Source organism: Colletotrichum paranaense (genome assembly GCF_030867605.1).
Source record: "Colletotrichum paranaense strain IMI 384185 chromosome Unknown Scaffold_25.1, whole genome shotgun sequence".
Lineage (NCBI taxonomy): Eukaryota > Fungi > Ascomycota > Sordariomycetes > Glomerellales > Glomerellaceae > Colletotrichum > Colletotrichum paranaense.
In genome coordinates this window covers 137556-161330 of record NW_026848983.1, presented here as the reverse complement: position 1 = coordinate 161330, position 23775 = coordinate 137556, and the positions used below count along the sequence as shown (strand labels likewise).

General features: G+C 53.1%; 8 protein-coding genes across 8 annotated transcripts; 4 read left to right on the top strand and 4 right to left on the bottom strand.

Moving 5' to 3' along the window:
- Positions 1-364: 364 nt before the first annotated feature.
- Positions 365-1589, top strand: CPAR01_16444 (CT20 family protein; the record flags this gene model as incomplete). The annotated part of the gene is made up of 2 exons (XM_060500689.1): positions 365-584; positions 637-1589. 2 exons carry the CDS (start codon positions 365-367, stop codon positions 1587-1589), a joined length of 1173 nt encoding a protein of 390 aa, XP_060340602.1.
- A 301-nt stretch (positions 1590-1890) lies between these two features.
- CPAR01_16443 (uncharacterized protein) lies at positions 1891-3585 on the bottom strand (the record flags this gene model as incomplete). Its single annotated transcript, XM_060500688.1, has 1 exon — positions 1891-3585. The coding sequence occupies one exon, from the start codon at positions 3583-3585 to the stop codon at positions 1891-1893; it is 1695 nt and encodes a 564-aa protein (XP_060340601.1).
- Positions 3586-4085: 500 nt separating this feature from the next.
- CPAR01_16442 (uncharacterized protein) lies at positions 4086-6145 on the top strand (the record flags this gene model as incomplete). The annotated part of the gene is made up of 2 exons (XM_060500687.1): positions 4086-4325; positions 4376-6145. 2 exons carry the CDS (start codon positions 4086-4088, stop codon positions 6143-6145), a joined length of 2010 nt encoding a protein of 669 aa, XP_060340600.1.
- Positions 6146-7434: 1289 nt separating this feature from the next.
- CPAR01_16441 (KH domain-containing protein) lies at positions 7435-10626 on the bottom strand (the record flags this gene model as incomplete). Its single annotated transcript, XM_060500686.1, has 6 exons — positions 7435-8247; positions 8303-8500; positions 8554-9231; positions 9285-9746; positions 9803-10072; positions 10132-10626. The coding sequence occupies 6 exons, from the start codon at positions 10624-10626 to the stop codon at positions 7435-7437; spliced, it is 2916 nt and encodes a 971-aa protein (XP_060340599.1).
- Positions 10627-17331: 6705 nt separating this feature from the next.
- CPAR01_16440 (uncharacterized protein) lies at positions 17332-19968 on the bottom strand (the record flags this gene model as incomplete). The annotated part of the gene is made up of 1 exon (XM_060500685.1): positions 17332-19968. One exon carries the CDS (start codon positions 19966-19968, stop codon positions 17332-17334), a length of 2637 nt encoding a protein of 878 aa, XP_060340598.1.
- Positions 19969-20623: 655 nt separating this feature from the next.
- On the top strand, positions 20624-21687 carry CPAR01_16439 (pyrimidine 5'-nucleotidase; the record flags this gene model as incomplete). The annotated part of the gene is made up of 4 exons (XM_060500684.1): positions 20624-20868; positions 20921-20949; positions 21002-21463; positions 21518-21687. 4 exons carry the CDS (start codon positions 20624-20626, stop codon positions 21685-21687), a joined length of 906 nt encoding a protein of 301 aa, XP_060340597.1.
- A 226-nt stretch (positions 21688-21913) lies between these two features.
- Positions 21914-22459, bottom strand: CPAR01_16438 (RNA polymerase II transcription mediator; the record flags this gene model as incomplete). Its single annotated transcript, XM_060500683.1, has 3 exons — positions 21914-22173; positions 22238-22352; positions 22418-22459. The coding sequence occupies 3 exons, from the start codon at positions 22457-22459 to the stop codon at positions 21914-21916; spliced, it is 417 nt and encodes a 138-aa protein (XP_060340596.1).
- Positions 22460-22952: 493 nt separating this feature from the next.
- Positions 22953-23534, top strand: CPAR01_16437 (uncharacterized protein; the record flags this gene model as incomplete). Its single annotated transcript, XM_060500682.1, has 1 exon — positions 22953-23534. One exon carries the CDS (start codon positions 22953-22955, stop codon positions 23532-23534), a length of 582 nt encoding a protein of 193 aa, XP_060340595.1.
- Positions 23535-23775: the final 241 nt, after the last annotated feature.

Below are 23775 nucleotides of genomic sequence, written 5' to 3'. Positions count from 1 at the left end.
GCAGCTAGGGGCCCCGCGACGCGATCTGGCGCGTCACATTCAAGCACAACCTGCTGAGCACGACCCCTGCATGTCTCTGCCCGATTCCGATCATCCCCGCAGGTTTGGCTGCTGGCGGCTGAAGAGCCTAAGACTCAAAAGGTACCTACCCTGCGACGCGGGAAAGCAGGTGGAACCAATCGAGAGCTCTCAATGCCTCAACCAGCTAGAGCTCTCATCCTCAGAAGCTTCTTTTTTCAACATGTACCGAAGCATCTGAACGACAGCCTTACTTCCTCCATATCATCATCGAGCACCACATATACACGCGCCAGAATACAGGAAGAGGATTCTCTGTAAATCCACGCCGCTGGCCCTCGCTGCCATGCCTCCCAAAAAGAAGGTGCGCAGCAGTGTGTCTGCTGTCGCAACGCCAACGCCAGCTCGCGATGAAGATGCCATGGATGTCGATACACCTGCTGCAGATACTCCCGTGGCGAGCGCGCCTCCGATCAAGCCTTCTGCGGATGAGTGGCCAAACAATCTGTGGACCGACGACCAACTCTCATCTCTTTACAAAGGAGTTATCCGGTGGAAACCAGCGGGTCAGTTCATCGGTACTAGCAATCCCAATTGAATCTGACAGTCAAATTGTAGGCATGCACAAACACTTCAGGATGATTGCTATCAGCGAGCACTTGCGGAATCACGGAATTGACCCCGACTTTTACACCCACACACGTATCCCCCATATCTGGACGAAGCTACGCACCTTGTACGACCTTAAGACGATCGACCAGCGAGAAGACTTCTACGACGCCCAAGAAGATGACAACTATGACGACCGATTCAAGGAGTTCACTCTTCCATACGACGAGTTTGACGATATGATGATGGAGCGTCGCCTTGCCGATGCTAGTGAACCTCCAACCTCACCACCCGAATTCGAGCTTACACCACCACCGCCCTCTCCCGGCGGTAGCAACGCTGGCGGAAACACCAGGCGGCGAAAGCGCGCCTCCACAGTGACCAAGACTCGCGCCAGCACCGTCGAGGATACGGAAGATGCTGGCACAGACACTGCGTCGCCGCCTCCAAAATCGGCGCGGGTGGCCAGGAGTCAGAAGAGGGCTGCTGGCAAGGCTAAAGCCGAGAAAGCTGAGAAGGTCGAAGAGCCGGAAAAGCCAAAGAAGTCCGGGAAGCCGGCGAAGGCAGAGAAACCCAAGAAGGGCGGGAAAGCTGGCAAGGCTGAAAAGGCCGACTCGACGAACTCGGAAGATGACAACGATGATGACGAAAACTCGGGCGGGGATGAGGACGGGTCCGACTCGGACGAAGAAGAGCAAGATGATCGCAATGAGGCTGAAGACGGAGAAGATGGAGACGACGGCGACGAGGAAGAGGAAGGTGATGGGAGCAATTCTGGCGATGGTAGTGGCTCTGGTGATGCCGGTGACTCTGGCGGCTCTGGAGATTCCGATGATGGAGACGAGGAGGAAGAGGAGAGCGCCGAAGATAGCGGGACCCCAGTATCGCGTTCGACAAGAGGTGCTGCCCGAGGTCGTGGCAGAGGCAGAGGCCGAGGTAGAGGACGGGGTCGGGGACGTTAGCAACGAGGTCGGATGCATTAGCTAAAGTCGACTGTAGTCCCACCCGCCACAGCAAACAGGCTGGCGGCTGTCCATAAAGACAGACCTAGTGGGATAAAGATACCCGCCGCGATATGCGACTTCACGGATGCTTCACTGGGTACGAACCTTGTAATCAGACACGCCTCGTGTTATTGTCTCACTCACTAGCATAAGATAGCATGGGACGATGGTCTTGGAATAAGAAGAAGAACAAAAAGTAGATAAATCCAAATCCATGGGTATCAAGAACAGGAACCAAACTCAACGACCAAACCCGGGATCATGCTTTCTTGTCCTGAAACTGAGACGTGCCGAGCATTTCCCACTCGCTGTGATACGTCAACTTCTCCCTCCATCTCCGCCCGACATCGTACACATCTTCCACAGCCCTGGCTACTTGCTTAGTAGGCTCTGTGGTCTGCATCTTGACGAACGGCTCGGGGGGTTGTCGCTGCAGGAGCCGCCACATGTCCGACTCGTACTCGTGGCTCGCCTTTGCATCTTCGGCCTCTGCATACGCTTCCTGCGCCAGCTCGTTCCTGATCCTATTCTTCAAGGCTTCCCTCGTGCGATGTGTCTCGGGGAAGTCGTACGCGGAGTAGACGAGTACCTCGTTAGCCTCCTCGACGGCCTCGCGTTCTGCGTCGTCCATGATTGCAGGTGCCTCATCACTCGATTCTTCCAAGACGGAGTCCTCATCATCTGCCGAGTCCGACATTTCGTCTTTCTCGAATTTGATCTGGGGTGTTGGGAAGCTCTGGCTCGGATGCTCGGTATCCACTTCCCTGCGCAAGACGCTTTCCACGCGGTCATATGGCATTGGCTCCTCATCCTCGTCGTCCCTAACATCTTCGGCATCGTCATCGCAGATGTGAAGTCGTAACCTCCGTGCACATGTTGTCCAGAACTCGTTGCTGTTCTGCTTCATACCCAGCGATGCGACTGCCGCCTCAACGTCCTTGCGCCTGACCAGATTCCTCGTCGATGGTTCAACGTGCTTCCTGGCTCGGATCCGGGATTGCGCAATATAAAGTGTAGTGAGGACAATTTTCTTGGTGACAGAAACGAGAAGGGAGTGGAAATCCTGCAATGCCGTTGCTCTGATCGTTGGCGGTTCCTCGCTAACGTACTGCCAGTTATTCTCTGCATTGGATGCGTTCATGAAGATGCGCTCGGGAAGACGAAGGAAGCTCTTCACCCGAAGGACCTCGGTGAAAGACAGTCCGTGATCGCTCGCGAAGGTCGGGTCCTTGTCCAGTCCGTGGTCGCCTTCGATGCGTTTCGCGAGCTCCAGGTTGATGTTCCAGCACTCCCCCCACTTCTTCTGTTCGACGAGCTCCTCGTGTCGTTCTTGACGGAACGAAAGTGCGTCGGCTGCTTGGTCGAGCGCGTTGCAGCATAGCGGACTAATCTCGAGGGCTGCAGGGTAATCTGCTAGATGTATCGGCTTGTTGCCTCCGTCCTGCTCTTTGTCCCTTCCCTCAACAGCCTCTTGCAGGAGGAGGATATACTGGCGGACTTCGATCTCACTCTTGGTCTGGATCTTGGCCGAGATGCCCGGTAAGTCGTCCTTGCCGAGTCTCGAGAGAGCCTCGAAGAAGAGCTTCTTCTCGTACGAAGTCCAAGTTGTCAGGCCAATCTGCGAAGGGGGCAGATTATCGTCTCCTCCGAAAGCTGTGTGATGAACGACATCTTGGATATCCCCGTTCAAGAGATCCAAGTAGTTGTTGTTGAAGACGCCTTTGTGACGCTTAAGAACTGGTTCCGCGATCTCATCTTGCGCCCGTCGCTTTTGTTTTGAGAGGCCTTCGTCTGTGCCACTTTCATCGTCGCCAGATGATGCGACGGAATATGCAGAATGCTGTTCCTGATGTTCAAACTTTTGCCGTTTTGGCGGTGACTTATCAAGGTCCTCAAGGTCATGGTCTCCTGAGTCCTGGTTTTGCAAATAGTCGTGATCCGGCCCCATGCTCATTCTCGTCTGAAAATCTGAAGTCGACGATTCGGCCTAGGCGGTGTGTCGCGTACATGTTGTGATGAGAGCACCAGCATGTAAGGATTTTTGCCTCATAGAAGCCGAGTCCTGCGTTTTGGGTTCCAGGCTTGATGTGTGCTATCGGTGGCTGCCTCGAAGATACATGAGGTCTCTTAGTTGATATGAGATGAGCGATGCCTCAGTGTTGTAAGATGGAAGATTTCCCAGCATTGCGGACCATAGGTTCCTCCTTGTGTGACTCTAACAGGCGCGCACCTAAGATTGCTGTGTGAGTGTTGCCAGGAAACTTCGGGTACATCTAGGAAAGTACTATCTAGGGAGTGTGGGGATAATTTGTGGCAATCGATTGGAGCAATTGCGCGCCCCTTGCTCTCCTGCACATCCAGGTTTCCGCAACGGCGACAACCAACTACACTCATTACCTTACTTTAACGTCCTTTTTCATGTTTAACTTCTTCTAGAATGGAGGCCATCACATCATGATACCATTTGCCACACGGAAAATTTTGACGCCTTCCTTCAGCGTAAATGAATTGAGACTTCCCATTCTCATCAGAACCTCTGTTGAGAGACATGTTCCCTATGCTGGAGCACGATTCGCGAGCTCTCGGATACAGCTGAGAGACTATCAAGAAGAATGCATTCAATCCGTGCTGCAGTCCCTCAAAGATGGACACAAGAGATTAGGAATTTCGCTGGCTACTGGTAGTGGCAAAACGGTCAGTGCCTGAAATGACGTTTGATGATTACAGGCAACTAACAACTTCAGGTTATCTTCACCCAGCTAATTGAAAGAATCCAACCAAGGGAAACCATTGCCACGCAGACCCTCATTCTCGCTCACAGGAGGGAGCTTGTCGAGCAGGCGGCAAGGCACTGCACCAATGCATACCCCGACAGCACCGTGGAGATCGAGATGGGCTCCATGCATGCTTCTGGCGCCGCAGACATCACCATTGCCAGCCTACAGAGCCTTACGTCCGGGGACCGACTCAACAAGTTTGATCCGAAAAGATTCAAGCTCGTGCTCGTCGATGAGGCGCATCACATTGTAGCACCAGGTTACATGCGAGTACTGCGACACTTCGGACTCGACAGTAAAAAGATGGACTCGCCGTCTTTGGTGGGCGTTTCTGCCACTTTTTCTCGATTTGACGGCCTCAAGTTGGGCGCCGCGATTGACCAGATCGTCTATCATAAGGATTATGTAGATATGATTGGAGACAAGTGGCTCTCAGCTGTCATGTTCACCACCGTGGAATCGACAGCAGACTTATCTAGGGTCAAGAATGGTGCAAATGGCGATTTCCAGCAGGGAGAACTATCGAGGGCCGTCAATACGGACCAGATCAACGAAATCACCGTGAGGAGCTGGCTGGCCAAGGCATCCGATCGGAAATCGACTCTGGTCTTTTGCGTCGACCTTGCGCACGTCGCTGGCCTGACGCAAACATTCCGCAAACACGGCTACGACGCAAGGTTTGTGACAGGAGACACGCACAAAGTCGAGAGAGCCGAGATTCTCGAGGAGTTCCGAAATCGGAAGTTCCCCGTGCTTGTGAATTGCGGAGTCTTCACAGAAGGAACCGACATCCCAAACATCGACTGCATCATTCTTGCTCGTCCAACACGATCTCGTAACCTTCTGGTGCAGATGATCGGTAGAGGCATGAGGTTACATAAGGGGAAGTCCGACTGCCATGTTATCGACATGGTTTCCAGTCTCCAAACCGGCATCATCACTACACCAACGCTTTTTGGTCTGGATCCGAGCGAGCTGGTTAGCGAAGCGACTACGGCCGATATGGAGAAGATTAAGGACAGGAAAGAAGCAGAGAAGCTCCGTCAGGACCAAGCTTATTCTAATACTCCTGCGCTTCAATCAACTACGCCCACCAGATCGGTCACTTTCACTGACTACGACTCCGTATTTGATCTGATCGAGGACACATCTGGCGAGCAGCACATACGGGCCATAAGTCAGTACGCGTGGGTCCAAGTCGGCCAAGATAAGTACGTCCTCTGCGCGCCAAACGGATCCTACATTCGACTCTTCAAAGCCGGCGCCCAAACCAAGACCAGTGACGATGAAAGCAAGGAGCAGCTCCTGTGGCAAGCCGTCGAAATCCGCTCGCTGCCCCCAGGCGTCGCCAAATCCCCCTACTCCGCGCCTCGCGAGCTCCTCCAAGCAGCAACTTTTGCCGACGCGGTCCACGGTAGCGATAACTACGTCTCCAACTCGGAAACCTACCCTCACACATTCGTCCAGCGCTGGCAACGCTGGCGCAAGGGCCCGCCCACGCAGGGACAGCTCGACTTTCTCAACAAACTCCGGCTCAAGGAGGAGCCCCTGACGGCCGACGACGTAGACAAGGGCAAGGCGACTGACATGATTACCAAGATCAAGCACGGTGCCAAGGGCCGGTTCGCGAGCCTCAAGACGGAGAAGCGGCGCGTCCAGCGGTCTCACGATAAAAAAGCACAGTTGGAGGCGAGGACGCGGCAGGAAAAGGTCTCTGTTGGACCAGTTGCTTCTTGATTCGATGTTCTATGGTTGAGAGACTGGGGACTAGGCTTCTACATGGGTAATCTAGTTGTTGTGAGGTTCGAGGGGGCTGTCTCCTGCTAAGGGGATTGGGGCATGAATCTTATAAGATTACAGCTTTTGGAGGGTTATTGTCTGGACCTATGCCGGCGTGCATGTGGAAACCATAGAGCTTTGCAACAGAGAGATTGCAAGATAGGGAAAATTTGTACAACATTCTTGGGAATATACAATCTGGGGAGCATCTGCTGAGACTGACCGACTGTGATGCCCAAAATGTGTGAAGATACGTCCTAGATCGCCATTGCCAACAGCACTCTGCGTCAGAAAGGTACCATGGGAAGCAAGGGGGTTCGCCAAACCGTTGGCTGTGCATTTGGTCTCAACTTTAAACCGTGACAGCTGTTTCGTGCCAGTCGAACGCAACTCATCGATTCAAAGATCGCCTTTCGTGGTCCTCTATGTTGGAGTGATAACCTCACAGCTCCAACTGCCATCAACAATTACACATCACACAGAATAAGGAACAGTGGTTTGAATGACCATGGGTATCGTTGCATTTCAAGGTCAAACTAAAAAAAGGCCTGCAGGTATCCATACGGTTCCGTCGTCATCTCCCGCTTGCAGTTCAGTCAGCCGCTGAATCTTGCGCCATACTGGCCTGCCGCCATAACAATTTTCCCTTTCACCGCCTGGCGGACTTGCTGAGCCAACCCACACACTGAGAGTATAACGGCCTATTTCCATCTCTTCCCAATTGACACTCCTGGCTGGCCTCAGGACCTCGCGCGCCCTTACTTTTCAACTCCTTTGGCGGCAGGAGACAAAATCTTGTGCGGGGCTTGACCTATATTGAATAGATCTGTAGAGGATTGCGAGACCTGGCTGCTGAAATATCAATATCGAGTTATGGGCGAAACCATGTGACCCCTCGACCTCTCGCTTTTTCGATTCCCCTGTGACCGTGGTCGCCAGGAGCGCTGAATGCATAAACAAACAAAGCCAAACCGCAAACAAGGTATCTTTTCTTTTTTGTCCTCCGCCTTTTGACTTCGGGGGTATAAAGAGTGGACGTTAACACGTGCGATAGCGACTATCGAAACCCGCAAGACTAAGAAACTAAATCAAGTAAAACAAAGTACGATAAGAGCAACAGCAGCAAAGCAAGCAAAACAATAACTTCGGCCGACCGATGCATCGGAAGCAACGTTCCGGGGGTATTGTACGCCAGGGTATATCCAGCCGGGGTATTTTGCACGTAGTAGATTTTCTAAGACGGGAATCTAACGGAAAGGTCCGATGGGACCGGGGTATCCAGAATTCGTAGAATGAGACGTAGAAGGGCGCCCGCTGTCGCCGGACGCTCGAGTGCTGTGACGTGGCGTAACGTCACCAGGTTGGGGAATGGTCAGCTTGTCAGAACCATTCCCAATGGGGCGGTGGGCCCATGGGTTGTCGTCGTCTGGAAGATTAACGCCGCTATCGTTCCAGGGGTTTCTGTCCGCATTGAAGCTGCGGGTAGATTCGATCGAAATAAGAGAAGACTTGGACACATTGCTAGATCCCTTGAAAAAGTTGGCGTGGGTCGAGTGGGAGCTGTTCTTGCGGCGGTCCAAGAAGGACGAGATGGAGGTCATGCTGCCAGGCTTGCGAAGACGATCAAAGATCGTGCCCCGCTCGCGAGCAACCTCCCCCTCGAAGGCCGCCTTGGTTGGGGAATCGGCGGCGATGGTGGCCGGAGCATGTTGGAGAAGCTTCGAGTCAAAGTACTGAAGCGAGTCTTCGAATGAATCGGACTTGGGCCGGGGGATTGAACCCTTCAAAATGGTCACCTCAACGCCAGCAGTAGCAAATTGAGCAAGAAGGAAGTCGATGGCGTCACGCAGGCCGCCGGCATTGTTGCGAGTAAACGTCCAGCGCAAGGCGAGAGCCGGCAAGCCATCCTCAGAATCAGCATCCTGATGGACAGTGACCTCGACCTCGTACTGCGTCTTCAGTTTCGGAACAAGGTCGTGGGCGAAGCTGGGCGACTCAAGGAACTTGATGAACTCAGGGGTGCGGGTGAGAACCAACTCATGGTTGTCAGGAACCATGCCCTTGACAGAGTGTTAGTATGAGAGATCCAACTGCAAAGGTCTCAAGTGGGCGTACCAAAAATTCATCGACGCAATGAGGCACCTGCCACTGTGGGCCAGTCACAGTGACCTCATCGCTAGCCTGCTCAGTGCTAGGGAACACAATCTTGCAGTTGTATTTGCCCTCGAGCTCGTCAATCTCGCCGAGACGAGCCAAGAGCTGACGATGATACAGGCGGTCAACATTGACGATCTGCGAGGTATACTCGGAGTCCTAGAGGGAATCGATTAGCTTGGCGATTAGGCGTACTGATATGGTCAACTTACGGCTCTGTCGACCATTTCCAGAATCTCGTTCTTAACAGCATCGAGATTCTGGGCGTTCCTGGCTGGAGTGCGGCAAATAACGTTGTCGACCTTCACGTCGTCATCCTCACGGCCCATTCCTCCGCGGTCCATGGCGTTGGAGAACTTGACAAACACAGAGTGCTTCTTCATGATGCGCTGGATATGCTGTCCTCCAATGCCGATAATTCGCTTGTGGTACTGATCGGGAACGTGGAAGGAGATGGAAGCAGGCATCTCCTGTTCGACAAGCGTGAGCCCCTGCTTCATTGAGTCGTAGCTGGCAGCCATGACATCAATGTTGAAGTTATACTCGTTGAAGCCATCGAAAATAATCTGTACACTGCTCTGACCCATGATTTTATTAATCTTGCCATTTTTCTTGCCACTCACGAATTCCTTGTGCTCGTTGGCGAGTTCAATCTTGACGCGAATCTGGTACTGAGACTGGACAAGGAATTTGATCTCAGACATGACCATCAAGGCGGCCTTTACGGCATCATCAGAACCGGTGATTGAGAAGTTCATCTTGTCGAAGGATAAATCGGCATCCGAGTTGGCACAAACATCACCAAGCATAGTTCTGACGTCGGCGGGGTTCGGAAGCTGGCGGCTGTCGGGCTGTTGGATCCACCATGCTGCGCTGTAGAACTGTCCGGCCTGTAGAGTATCATTAGATTTGGGTGTTCGTCGTGTTCTCTTGCGTTACTTACCAAGGCCATGACCTCGCGGACGGTGCGCTCAACATGCAATCCTTCGCTTCCCTGGACGCGAACCATGTTGCGCTGGCTTGCCAGAGGAGGGAACAAGATGTAGGTGCCATTGGCTTCAAGGATCTTGCGAACTTTATCGAGACGGGTAAGCAAGACACTGTCAATTTTGGCCGGCGAAATGGTGACATCCTTCATGTACAAGCGGATGCGGGAAACGGTCTCGTGAAGCTTCTGCTTGGCAAGCTCAATGGCCTGAGGGCTCTCGCCCGTGATGAAGATGTCTGTAGGGTCACGGCGGCTTGCTCCAGGCGGGCAGTATCGGTACATCTGGGAGAAAGGAGGCGGGAAGTAGATGGCAGTGCCAGTCGACGACTCAATGAGCTTGATGTTCTTTCGGTGGCGGCCGCACACAAGCTGGTGAATCGACAGGTCAAGCTTGGTGGCATCGACAACTCGGCCGAGCTTCAATACGGTTAGCGAAGTGAGACAAAATTATGATGTTGATTGGCCAAGCTTACCAGAGTGTCAATTTGGATAAGCACACGGGCCTTTGCATGCTCGACGGAGAGAATATCACCGTAGATGGCTACTCGCCATCTTTGGTCTACACGCATCTCGGCATCACCCGTCATGCCATCAACCACGGGTGTCAATTTGGGTCCCAGCAAGAAAATGTCGACCCCGCAGTACTTGGAGATGTAATCCAAGGTGTCCGTCACTTGCTGCTTCAAGGCACCAGCGGTCAGGTCACAGACAAGGTGGCCCTCAACATCAACAGTCGTACAACGCTAGATTGACACGGGTTAATCAACGGCCCAACAAGCCCATCCGTATATGCAAAACCTACCAAGACAGTCTGGTTGTCGTTCAAAATCGTCTCCCTGCTCTTGTTGACCATTTCCGGAGTTCCCGACAGGCACACAGTAGTGACCTGCTGCCCCTTTGCATTCTTGGGGGTCGTTGAGATGACATGAGCCTCGATCTGGAAAGGGCCGTTGGTGATGTCCTTGCAGACCTTGCGCAGGTTGGCAAGATTCTGGGTGTGGACAGGCAGCTCGTGAACCTGGACGTCGTCGGCGACGTCCTCGGGGTGGGTCCAGCGCAAAACGGCATCGTCAGTAGCGTGAAGGATATCCTCAGTGTTGGGACCGGCGAGGTCGGAGGCGAATGGCACATTGAAGGAATAGTGAATGATCGGCGTCGGAGCATCGAGAGGCTGAGGCGAGCTTATTGAAGCAGCCTGTTGAGGAACTGTATCTCTTCTCGGGTTCATGGGGTTCATGGGCATGTTGGGACGACCCATTCCAAAGTTGGGGCTCATCCTCTCGGACCAGTGACGCATGTTTGCCAGTTTGTTCATATTGCGAGCTCGCAGAGACAGTCGTGGGGACAGGGAGGGGAGGAGGCCACAGAACCGGACCGCGAACGACAATTGAGGGTATCGAAACACACGAAGGGGGGCAGGGCAAAGGAGAAAAAAGGAAAAGGGGGGATGAAGAAAAAAAAAAGAAGAGGTGTCGCTTCTCGAAGCTCTCTCTCAGACTCGGTGAAGGGTCTGTAGAGAGAAGATTGCTGGAGAGAAGAAGATGTGTTGGATGGGTGTGTGAGAGTGGAAGAACTCAAGAGAAGAGGAGTCGAGAGATTCAGAATGCAGCGAAAGATGGTCATAGGTGCCCGTGGTGGTCAAGGCCGCACTGCAGCAGGCCCAGGCCAGACCAAGCAAGGCATGGCATGCCATGGCAAGGTGGTCCGGCCACTCCCAGTTCCCCGTCCCAGTCCCAGTCCCAGTCCTAGGTCAGGGCTCCACTTTGGCGGCCAACCAGCCAGTTCCTCGACTTTTAGTGGTGTGTGGCCCCTCTCACTAACAGGACACAAGGGCTCCTCCCTCCTCCAGTCCCAGATGTTCCCCGTCTCAATACGTAGGTACATGCAGAGGTACATCCGCGGCGGCGCTAATGTCGCGGTAACGCGAGGTATCTTCCCATACCCACCCTGTCTTTGGGCCCACGGACGCCGGACACTGAGGTGGTACACGCTGAACGGGGCCCCTGTTGAACTGAAAGTGTGCCAGTCTCGATTCCCTTCAGGCGAGGGGCCACTAAACTTTCCCCCAGCGAAACCACCAAACCATCCACACAGCCCACCAGCCAGGGCACATCACCTCACACATCGGTCACAAGATAGATTGAGCGCAGATCGGGTCCAGCAAGACCCTTAACTCAGTTCATCTCGGGCTTTTCGTGTCCTGTACCTACCTTACTGTACGGATCCATTACTCGGGGAGCTTGGCTGTAGAAGCTGCTCAGGTTCCGGATAGCAACACTGTCTATGGAGGGGCAATGGAAGAAGCACAAGGTTGCTACCACCACCAAAGAATGAGATACTTGAACTCACAAGTTGCCGTCAGCATGCCATTTGCTAGCCACGCATGGAGTGAGGAGTGTGATGTTTCTTCCTGCACTCAACGGCCCCCAGGTACTTATTACCTTAGTTATTCTCAACCAAGTCTTGGTAAGGTACCTCCGGCAGGTAGTAAAGTGACACCCTTGGAGGATGTACCCACACACGGCACACCCTTGCATTTGGGATTCGCTCACTCATAGCGGCCGCAGTCCATTGAGCTGTTGTCACGACGTGGTAAAGTGTGTGACAGGGCAGGGACTGTCAAGGTCGACGGGAGTGGGCCGATGCCGTCGGGGCCCGGCCAAACCGGCGGGATGTAGCTCTGAGCATTCTCTTCTGCGAAAAGGAACCTCCTGTCTGTTAGTGCTGCCCTGCCTCAGCTTCCTTGCACATCCTCCACTTCTCCTCATTCCACCTTCTTCCACCACCCAAGACTAAGAAATTCCGACAGAAATTCAAGACTGGCGTAGGCGTATTCTGCACCCAATCCAGGTTCAACATCACACCTCGCAACTTCATATTACCACAGAATATTACACTATACCAATACTTTCAAATTTAACAACTGCTCAGTGCCTTAACATCTCTACGAAAAACTGGAGTCTCCCATGTATCGAGCTTTGGGGAATTGGGAATGCCAAGGTGCGACCCGGCTCCTTACCTCCGTCCGCCATCCCCCGCTACTTTGCCTTAGCTCGCCAGGTATGTGCGTTGCCAGCGAAGCATCGGAGTCTTGAGTGGTTGATGATGGAAAGCGCGACATTGCAATATGAGAAGCACGTTCATCTTGCGGCAGCTAAAGCATTGAAGCTTCCCTACTCGGCTGGGTACTAAACTGTCGTCATGCATGTACGGTGTGCTTTACTCTCATACGCACCCGGTCTGCATGCCACGCGCTGAGTACCATTTCAGAGGCACATATCAGAGACATGCGTGCAGACCTTCTTAACACGAGCGAGAGGAAGCTTCCGACTAGGGGCTGCCGTCCCGTAACGCAACGCAAACGAGGGAACCCGAGCAAATTATCCTCTACAACCAGAGTAGAGCGACAACAACGCGTAAACAACCTTGAAGAGCGAGGATGCGGCTTACGACAGGTAGGTCATTCGGTTGCAGGTATCCAGGGCTCCGAGTCTGGTCCGCCGGTACGCGTACGAGCAATAAGGCTGTGTCCAACTACCTATGCCATCTCTTCAGGTCTGTGTACGGTAAGCCATGTCCGATGTCCGGTGATGTCTTCTGAATGTCTACCTGACCTTCAGGTGAGATCCCTAATTCCCAAACCCTGTCCAGGTACCTACCGGGCTTACTTTGCCCTGGACGCAAACAAGCTCACTTACCTTATATTTGGAGAGCGAGCAGTCAATATCGCAATCTCCCCATCCTCAAGCACAGCCTCAGGGGGACTCCCCAACTGACGTATTGCTCCTACCGCTCGGAGACAACAAGGGTCCCGAAGCCGCCACTGGCAGCCAGACATTTTTCATGGCAATGGCCGACTCACTGTGCAATAATCAAAAAGCGCAACGGATGAGCAGAAATGCTTGAGAAAAGGGAGCTTCATAAAGGCCTGGTATGTTGTTGCTTCGAGAGGAACGCCCAGGCCTTTGTCTGCGCTCCTTCCGCATCACCTTAGTAAGGGACTCGGGAAACGTGACCTGGACGGGCCCGCGGGTACTCGGAAGGCCGGCCGCTATAGATGTACTTTCAAGTACATGTCGCTGGATGATGAGCGGGAAAGCACTTTCGACTACACCAACCACTCCCGAACACCCAAGCCCTTAGTCCAGCTCCAGCACTGGCCACCACTCTCATGTAGGTACACCTACTAAGAAGCGGCGTGCGGCGTGCCTGCACAGGAATGGAACTTGTCAAGCGGCGAGCCCAGACCAACAGCGGGCTATCAGATGCTGCTCTACATACGAGAGCCTCCCAGCGAGACTTACTCTTCTTGTACTTCTCCTCGTCCGGAGAGATATGCAAATACCAACGAGGCAAGCAACATTGGACGGACAGGCGTCATTTTCAGCGCTTTTTGAGCCAGGCAAGTTTCTTGGCTCCTCACCTTGAGGTCAGAGGCCTGAGAATGGGATAACTTCCCTATCTGTACTTACTTGAGCTTCGTCAGAAGCTCGATCACAGACTAGGATTTTGTCTGGCTGATTAGGGTCTAGCAAACGCCCCACCTACTCACATTCACGTTCTCTCGAGTCTCCAATCTTCAGTCGCCAGCGCGTTGCACTGCCCACCGCCCACGGTCGATAAGACCCTCCCTCGTTTCGCTCAGGCGATCCTGAATTCCTAGTGCTGGGCACGCGACTGACAGCCAACATGGGTCGATCTCTGCTGCCTGTCCCATCATATACTGCGCGTCGTTGCGGGATGCATCATCGACCAACGCCTAGGTCTTTGTCAACTTCATGTCCACACATAGCTTGAAGCCAAGAACAGCACATGAGTACCGCAGACCGAATACTGCAAAACACAGCTTCCATTACCATCTGCGGGAGGCTACGACTCGAGTCACCACCAGGCCAGCACAAGTTGTTATGGACGTTGCTTGTTCTCATTGGCTTGTCATCGTCGTCATGATATCAGTGTGGTCAGCGTTTCTGCCGCATCCTAACCCAAAGGCAACCCTTGCGGAACCTAACGCAGTCTGGTGTGAGGCTGACAAAGATTCCTATTGTCCTCATTCTCCAACATCGAACACCAACTTATATGGCCCGGGAGCAATGCAGGTCTGTTGACCGGTGACGAGCAGACCCGGCTTCTCACTAGCCGGCAGTCGTGTTACCAGCGCTTAGTCGGGCGACTTCTGACCGCCGTTGAGCCACCCACGACGTTGACTTTTCCAGCATATTTCAACAATCTTCATCTTCGTGATAGTAGTCCGTACAAAATATAGGTTACTTCAGCACGCTCCCGACTCAAGTCCCGACGATTTTGGTATCGACTACTGCTTTTACTCAAGAATGCAACCCCCTTCCTTGCTGCATGTCCCATCTGGAAAGAGAAAATCGGCCGGGCGCAACAAAACGAACACCGCGACTTCCCAAACGGTCACTCCCCGACGTGTTGGAGCTTCAACTGAACTTTCGCATTTTGCCTTGAGGTTGGCCAACATCCCTGAACCCATGGACCAACGCCTTCCGCTTTGCGTCTCAAATACTAGGCGTGGCGTAAGGGAGCTCGAGCCTCGAGCGAAGGCTTCCCGAATCCCACCACGCCATTCATCCACGGACCACAGCCGTCGCCTGGCCAGTTACGGTCACGGAGAATTGGTCGTCTTCTGCTCCAATTCTTTGGCTCTTTGGTAGGGCTACATCGGCGCGCCGGCACTTCACAGTGCAGTCCTGGCCAGGGCACTAGTCATTGGCTTCACTTGTTGCCCTCTACCATCGCTGGGAGTGATTCTTTCACTACTACATACTACAGGACATTACGACCTCGAACGCCATGTACAGCGGCGTGGCTTGATGAGGGCAACTGACACATGTCAAGCAAACACCACCACGATGGGTTAGGGCTTCCCTCGTAGACCAGAGAAAACCTGGTCCTGTCTTAGACGCTTACCCTCGATGATGTTCCCGAGACAGGGAAGATGCCTTGAAGTGTATCGTCGCCTGGAAACAGGACCAGGCGCTGGCACGAGTGTGGTTGCTTGATCTGCATCCAGCGAAAGAAAGAAGGTGCCCGCGCTCTACCCACAGAGGGCCGACTGCAGATGTGCGTCCCCCCTGGCGAATAGACTCGCAGAAGACGGTTACTACGCCCGCTCGAATGTGCGTTGGTTCCTGGTGCCGCCCAACGTTAGCACTGGAAAAGCACCTGATCAGTTTTGATGAGAGGTCGGACTGGGCCCCTTTCAACGCCGATATGCAACGCGAACCCGGCCTTGACCAAACCACCAAACTAGCCGCCGTTCTCGCCGTCTAGCCTGGAGAAGGGGACATGTCGATCGATGATCCTGGAATGAACGTTTCAACCTCGAACTGTTCCTCCACACACCGGCACTCGGACCAAGAAAAATAAGTGCAACGACGAGCCATGCTGGTGTTCTCTGGGGGCGTCCTGGGAGCCAACCTGGCTGGCGAAATATGACTGACAAACCTTCTCTGGACGAGGCGCGCTGGTCTACGGTCACAAACGTTTTTCTTTGCACCTATCCATACGGAGCGAGCAGTACCCTGGTGCAAGGGCTACGACGCTGAACACGTTCGTGTGCCGGACCCGCCGGAAGACGCATGTTGGGCAATGGGCCGTGGTTTAGAGTGTGCATCGGTAGTGTTGACCCCTCCCATGGATGATGTTTCCCTTTCTTTCCCCTGCCACCTTCTGAAGCGTCCCTCGCCATCAGTTCATCAAAGCAGCTAATCAAACAAAACCGGCTTTTGCTGGGTCGTCTATCTATGTTTGACCAACAGCACTTTGCGAGAAAAGAGGAAGAGACGGACGGCAGAATTTTAGACTTTGTCAGATCCGCCCACTAGAAGATCTCTGACCAACCCAACTTTGGCACGAAAGGGAATATGCCTCAGTCTCGCATATAGCGGAATCCACTCTCCATGCTTCGGTTGACTTTTTTTTTTTCCATCTTTCGCAGTACGGATACAGTATTCCTTTTCTCCATGTACAATCATCACCAGTGTTGCTTCTGCGGATACAGATCTTCGTTGAGCCCCCCACCCCCACCCACATATAACACGAACTTGAAGCGCGGGAAACCCGACAGGTATTACTCTGAGCGAGGTTCGCAATGACTTCATAGAAACCCCGCTGGCCGTTGTTTCTTCTCCGTGGTGTTGCTATATCCCCTTAGGTAAAAAAGCAACTGGAGTCCTGCTTGACGGGTCCTAAGTCCGCTTCTTTATGTACCGAATCGTGCCTCTCCCTTCGAGCCTACCTAAAAGGATAGCCCTCATGGTGACCATCACTTTTTGTGTCCTGACTTGAGCGAACGGACGCAATAGTCCGGGTGCTGAGAGCGGAAACATAATCACAAAGGTCAAGCAAGAGCAAGGACGAGGTAAATTGGAAAACGGAAAGAAATCTACAGACGACGCTCCGAGAGCCCCAAAGTCCGTGCTCGTTTGTGCAAAGTCCATCCTTCTTCTACAGTACCTTTCCATTGTCTGGGGAAACTCAATCGTTGTGATGTCGTCCTTTCTTTCACCTTTCTCATGAGGCAAAGGATAAACTTCGTCACGATTTGGGTTTATTTGCCGAGACCTAGTCACTTATGCAACGCTGTCTCGTGTTTTCTAGATAGTTTCCTTCTTGGATCTCTACCTCGCTCATTCCCTCAAATGTCTCGTACGAACATTTTCATCTTGTTCCACACTGGGCAAATCACCGGAAGATGGAAGACATAGACTGAATGACTGCAATTGGATTTTGCTGATTATAAAACGTACACGCAGTGCTGCTGATTACCGCTAGTGACTAGGTATTCACCACCATTCCCCTCCATCCGGTTGTTCTTTGCCGAAACTCCGTCCCATCAATAAAGACTTTTTAATCCTTCCCCCCTAAGAAGAGTTCCGAAAGCTGTTTCCCAGCTTTCCCCGACGCCTCTAATCCGCCAATTCCGATACCGCATAATAAAGCTTGTCTCATATCGAGACCAAAAGCTCGACGTTCTTCATCGATAGACTGGGCGAGGAGCCTCGTCGGTGTAGTACACGGGCCGATCAATGTATGACACTTCCGGCTCGCCCCGTGCGGGGACCGGCTGTCCGTAGTAAGGCTGCTGCTCCACCGGCCTGGCACTATACTCCCGCCGCAGCACCTGAGGCTCGGCAGGCCGCACGCTGTAGGACCGAGGTCCAGGTTGAATCATCTCCCGACGGGGGTCGGGGTGCATGGGTGTCGAAGCGTAGTCCTGGATGGGAATCTGCTCCGGCCTCACACTTTGAACTCTTCCGTACTCTCGCGGAAGCTCATAGCGTACCGCCGTCTCCGCAGGGCGGGCTGTTGTCGCCCGCATCATATACTCTCTGGGAGCCTCCTCAATAATCCTCCGCTGTTCCATTTCACCTCTGGCAGGGATGAATTCTTGGCCCGGGGGTGCCATTGGCCTCGTAGAATACTCTCGCTGTCTGTAGATTCGTTGAGGGTCTGCAACGTACTCGGGTTGTGTGACGACTCTCCTCGGTGCTGCGTACACTGGCGAGGTCCGCTGGTAGAGGACGTCGTCGTCTCGAGGGGGTGGGCCTGGTCGCCTAGACTCTGCTCGAATGGGTGCTCTTTCGTAAATAACCTCGGGCTCGCCAGGTCGCAGTGGTGAGGGCGCAACAGACTGACGGACAACAGTCGATGGTTCGTAGTATCGACGGCCAGTAGCGGGGTCTACCACAACCCTACCGGACGGCGCTTTGGGTGGTCCCATTAGCGGGGATGCCCTCTCTCTCATGATGGGCGAGCGAGATCTTGCGCGATCTGTCATGGGACGAGTGCTCATGCGCGTCACTTCGTAACCATCACGATAGTATCGTGCAGGTTCCCTACCGTAGCGGTCGACACTAGCTGGAGATGTTGCGTACACCTCACTTGGCGCAGCATGAACAGCATAGACACCAGGCGACGGCACATGCCGCACATACTCGGCGCCGCTGATAACGCGGGGCTCCTCAATGTACTCTCTTCCATACCCATAGTCACCAATCGCCGCGGCTTGGCTCGCTGGCCGTGGACGATACTCTTGCGTATCGTACATGGGCGCAGCAACTTCCTCTCTGTATGATCGAGAAAATTGACGCTCAGGCTGGGTGTAACGAGGCTCCTCGTCACCCTGTCTTCTTTGGCGCTTCTGTGGCCGAATGAAAGACGGCGCATTCATCGGAGACGGCGATCGCGGTTCTGGCTTGATGTAAGGCTCGTCTGGCGCTTGCCTGGCTGCCCTCTTGCCGTTCTTCTTCTTCTTCCCCTTCCGCTTCTCCCCACTTCTACCCCCTTGCGGCGAGCTATCTGGACTGGAAATAATATTGGGCTCATTGCGTAGTGCTGCAACTTGAGCTGTGGTTCCTTGAGGGATGGTCAAGTCTTGAGCATCCGCTGCTTGACCTCTGGCCATTGCAAGAGGCGAGACATGGGAGGGCTGGGGCGCTAAGGGGGATATGTTGTGGGCGCGAACCTGTATCAAAGGCGAGGGTTGGCGAGCGAGCATAGACTCCCTAAGTTGCTGTTGACCTGCGGCAGGGACAGACCTATCAGCACTGTCGTCAAGGTCCATAACGCCTGACTCCTCAGAACGACTGGTGTTTCCGCTCCCACCTCCTGATGTAGACAACCCCGTATTATCACCCATATCCATTCTTTGCGTCGTTCCTACCGACGGGTATCGCGAAAATTCGGGTGCGGCATCGGGTCTGCTTGGAACTGGTCGCGACTGGGAGGGATTGGAGCTCAAGGCTTGGCCCTGTGGCTGATGAGTAGCAGAGGCATGGAGTCTTGAGGACTGCAGGCCAGCTTGGGTCTTCTGCTTTGCTTGTACTTGCGCCTGATCTTCGAATGGCTGGCCTGTGGTGGAAGCCTTCTGTGTTTGTGCCGTGACTTCGGCATCGTTACCGCCGCGTGAACTGCGGTGTGAGGAATCTGGCGAATTGACTTGGGAAGAATAGTAAGAGTTCTCATCAACGGAGTCACTTGCAGCTGAAATGTTAGCAGCAGCCAGTGTAGCATTGACAGACGAAGGAGCAGCAGCTTGGACCAGAGTCAGAGCCTTGGACAGGACGTCGGAGAGGTCAAAGTCGGCCAGAGGCTCCGACTGTGCCGAGGCCTTCATAGAAGCCCGACGTTGATCGACCTCGTCGCGAAGTGCCCGTTCAAGGCGTTGCCTCTGGAGCTGTATCTCGGCCTTGATGAGATCATCAGACTTTTGAAGAAAAATAGGATTGATCTCGGTTTTGCCAGAGCCAACGAACGGTCTTGCAGGCAGGTTCGCATTAGCAGGGGGCGGGTTTCCTAAACCAGGAAGAGAAGCTTGTGGCGTGTTGGTCGCGAACGACTGCAGATTCCCAGCTTGATAAATCTGCGCTGTGCTTCCATTCGTCTCTTTTGCTGGTGTAGAAGGGTTTGATGAAGATGCTATGGCAGGAGTCGATGTTTGGCTCGCCAACTGGGCTGGCACTTTGATCTTGGAATGCGAGCCAGCAAGAATGGCATCGCGAAACTGCACGATTCTCTCGTACTGTTGTATCTGGTGTAGCTCATCTCTTGAAAGACCCGAAAAAGTCCCATTTGCCAACGGCGGTAGTGATGCGAGCTGGCCTTGAGCCATGGCGAAATGCAATTTGCGCAAGGAAATCCTCCGCAGTCAAGCAAGAAAGCGCGAAAAGAAAGGAATTCAAGAAGACAAACAGAACTACCAATATCGTGAGAATCAGCACTGTTGACTATACCCGAAGCGTAGCAGACTAAAGCGCAGTAATTTCTGCAGTGTCGTAGAAGATGAAGAAAAGGCGTCGTGCCGCTGGTGGATGTTGAGAGGAAAAGGAACGGGTCGTGGGCCATCTGTAGTGGTTTCTTTCTGAACTTTTCCTACAAGGATAAATCCTTATAAGAATCTTGCGGATCAGTTGTGGGCCTGGATGGGTGATTCAGGCTTGGGTGGGTCATGCAGCTAAGCGAGTATGTCACCAGCTTCCCAGCCTCGGCGTATTTTGGTCATAGTCACCACTAATGTTTTCGCGCCAAGGTCCCCGACAGCCGGAAACAGCTCCCTGTACCTTAGCTTCCTGTAATTACCTCAACAGCGTAACGAGGTATATCGGCGTGAGTCAACACTACCTTACATACTGCTGCCAAAGTATCGCGAAAAGCCTCAAAAAGCCCCAAGCTGCATTTGTAAGCCAGAAACGGGGTATTCCAACTTTGAGTCCAAGGAAAAGAAACATAAGTGTCAAACTCCAGACCAACGTGGTTTCGCTTGCTTCATGCCGATCAGACTCCCACCAAACATACCTCGAAGCTTCTCTTCTTCAGCCCGACTTCGGTCCTTTCCTTCACCAAAGACCCGGCCTTACACAACAAGGCGCGGCATTGAGCATTGCAAGCCCCTTTTGGTTTCACCCTCCATTCTCAGACATACAATAGACGGCGCCTGCTATACGACATCAGCCATGAATGCCAGCAAACCCCACACAAATGGAGTGTCAACTTCAAAGCCTGTGCTGTTCTTGTAAGTTGAACCTCATCAATGCGGATGAACATTTTGACTAACAACCGCATAGTGACATTGATAACTGCCTCTACCCGAGGAGTGAGTTCTGGAAGACATTCGAGACGGCATCATCAAGACTGACTCTCACTAGGTTCAAAAGTCCAGGACCACATGGCACAGCTAATTGACGAGTACTTCGTAAAGCACCTTTCCCTCCAGTGGGACGATGCCGTGAAATTGCACAAGGAGTATTACACCAACTACGGCCTTGCGATTGAAGGCCTGGTTCGCCACCATGAGATCGACCCTCTAGAATACAACGCCCAGGTCGACGACGCCCTACCTCTTGAGGATATCCTCAGTCCGAACCCTGAGCTGCGCGAACTGCTCGAAGATGTCGATAAGAGCAAGTGTACCATGTGGCTCCTCACCAACGCCTACGTAAACCACGCTAAGCGCGTGACCAAGCTGCTAGGTATTGACGATCTCTTTGATGGCCTCACTTTCTGCGACTATGGACAGGCGCCGCTTGTCTGCAAGCCTGCCAAGGAGATGTACTTGAGGGCTATGCGTGAGGCGGGCGTCGAGAAGATGGAGGATTGCTACTTTGTTGGTATGTTATTATTCGTTCACTGACAAAGGATCCGGCGCTGAACATCTGCCATAGACGACTCTTACCTGAACTGCCAAAAGGCCCAGGGCTATGGGTGGAACGTAGCCCATCTCGTCGAGGAGGATCTCCCTGTGCCGAAGACGCCTGCATCTGCTCATCAGATCCGTCACCTCAGGGAGCTGCGAGACACCTTTCCTCAATTCTTCAAGTCCAAGAACGCTTAGACTATTATAACTTTGGACAATGATTGAACGACAGTGGACGGAAATGAATGGAAGGCGAAAGAGGATATAAGCCAGAGAGATAAAAGGCTCGGAAACACATTTTTTGTGTTGGATTGGGTATCGCTAATTCATAGATATCCTTAAACTTGAATACCCCCCGTTTGACCCATTTTCAACGCCCAAAACACCCCAAATGCAATGCTGTCCTGGTGATCGATGTGATGGTTCATGGCCGTCGAACACTTCTAATCACTTCATCAAGCTTCGCCAGAATCTGGTCCTTCTCTCGTATCGCATCCTGCCTCTGACTCTCTGCGACCTTGAGCTCATCTTCCAGCTCCTGAATATAGCGCTCCTGGTCGGCTTCGCTACTGTCCAAACCCGGCAGGCTGGAAATAAGGACCTCGATTTGTTGTTCCTTGATGATGAGGTCGCGCGACAGCTCAGCTAGGCCGTCCTTGAATTCGTCTGCGGGGAGAGGATCGACTGCGAGCGAGCTTGTTGAGCATTTGTCCTTCGTGCTGGGACCTATCATGATAGAATAACCTACCTTCTTTCTGTTCCGGATCCTGTTTGACCTCTCTAATTTTATCGTTGGGTCCGAGCAGCTCGAGATCGTGGCGCCGGTGGACGAAGTGGAAGCTTGCGACGAATTGCTGGGCAAGCTGTCGGCAGAAGTTAGTACTTGCCAGAGGAGCGGATGAGAGATGGGAAATAAAGATCAACATACCTGGTCCACAGCGTCTTGCAATTGAGTAAGTCTGTCGCCCATGGCACCGGTAACGCAGTAAGTTCGTGCGATGTGGTGGGTTGTAGTGCTGAAGTTAACAGTGACAAACAACCTTGGAGGTTGTGAATGCGACGCGGGAGGTTGTTCTGCGGGCCAGCTGCTAAGGTATGCACCTAGGCGTGAACGCACTGGCCAGCCCAGGGTCGCATGCTTGCTGCGGTACGTACCTTTTTCAACTGTTGCGAACCTCTTGATCTGAGTGTACTTAATTGAGAACAACAGGAAAGATTCCTTCAACACTCGCAATATGTGAACCTACCTACCAATTCCATGAAATCCTGACACTGGGTTCAAAAATTCCAAGAGCATGCAAGCTCTACTACGCTCATTACCTCGGCATTTGTCTCGCCATAATCGACTTGCTATCTCATCAATCCTGTCAGCTCCCCTATCGACATGTCCATCATTAAGAAAACGACAAGAGAAGGGTCTGGAGTTGCTATACCCTGACGCTCCATCAACAAACCATCATGATATGACATCCTTCCTTGCGTACGCAAACCGTACTGGACTCGATGTGGCATCAACAGTCTACGTCGGAACCCACTACGAGTACACAGTCTCCTCGGCACTCGCCCAATACGGCATCCACGCTATTCGTGTAGGCGGAGCATCCGACCAGGGCATCGACCTCCTCGGCACCTGGAGTCTTCCCTCCCGGGCCGAGAATCTGAAGGTCATCATCCAGTGTAAAGGAGGTGCCCAACGCGTCGGCCCTTCGATAGTTAGGGAATTGGAAGGTTCCTTCATCGGCGCCCCGGTGGGTTGGCGTGGCGAAGGAGTCATTGCCTTCCTGGTCAGCGAGAAGCCAGCAAGCAAGGGCGTGCGAGAGTCTCTGGGACGAAGCCGCTGGCCCATGGGCTTCATCTCGTGCTCCAAGGAGGGGTCAGTGCAGCAGATGCTCTGGAATCAACGGGCCGACGAGGAGGGTCTGCGAGGTATTGGGGTGACGATGCGCCATACCGAGAACGGAGAGGGCGAGTCGCAAATTGTCTTGACACACAACGGAAAGCGAATCCCCCAAGCTTCCAAAGCAAAAGTTTCCGAGGGTGACTGAAGTCTCGGTTCAACTATTGGGCATTCAACTTTAGACACTAAGCCAGCGAGATACACCGCGCAGGGGTGGGTAAATCCGCTGGAAGGCACTTGTCGGGAATCAACACGGACGCTAGAGTACCATACTTCTTCGTTTGAGACGAAGAGTCAAGTGGCCATGTACTGGGGCTCTCGCAATGTTGCATTGCGAACAAATACTTAGTTTCATCTTATATTGCACAGCAGAAAACGGCCTGGTACTG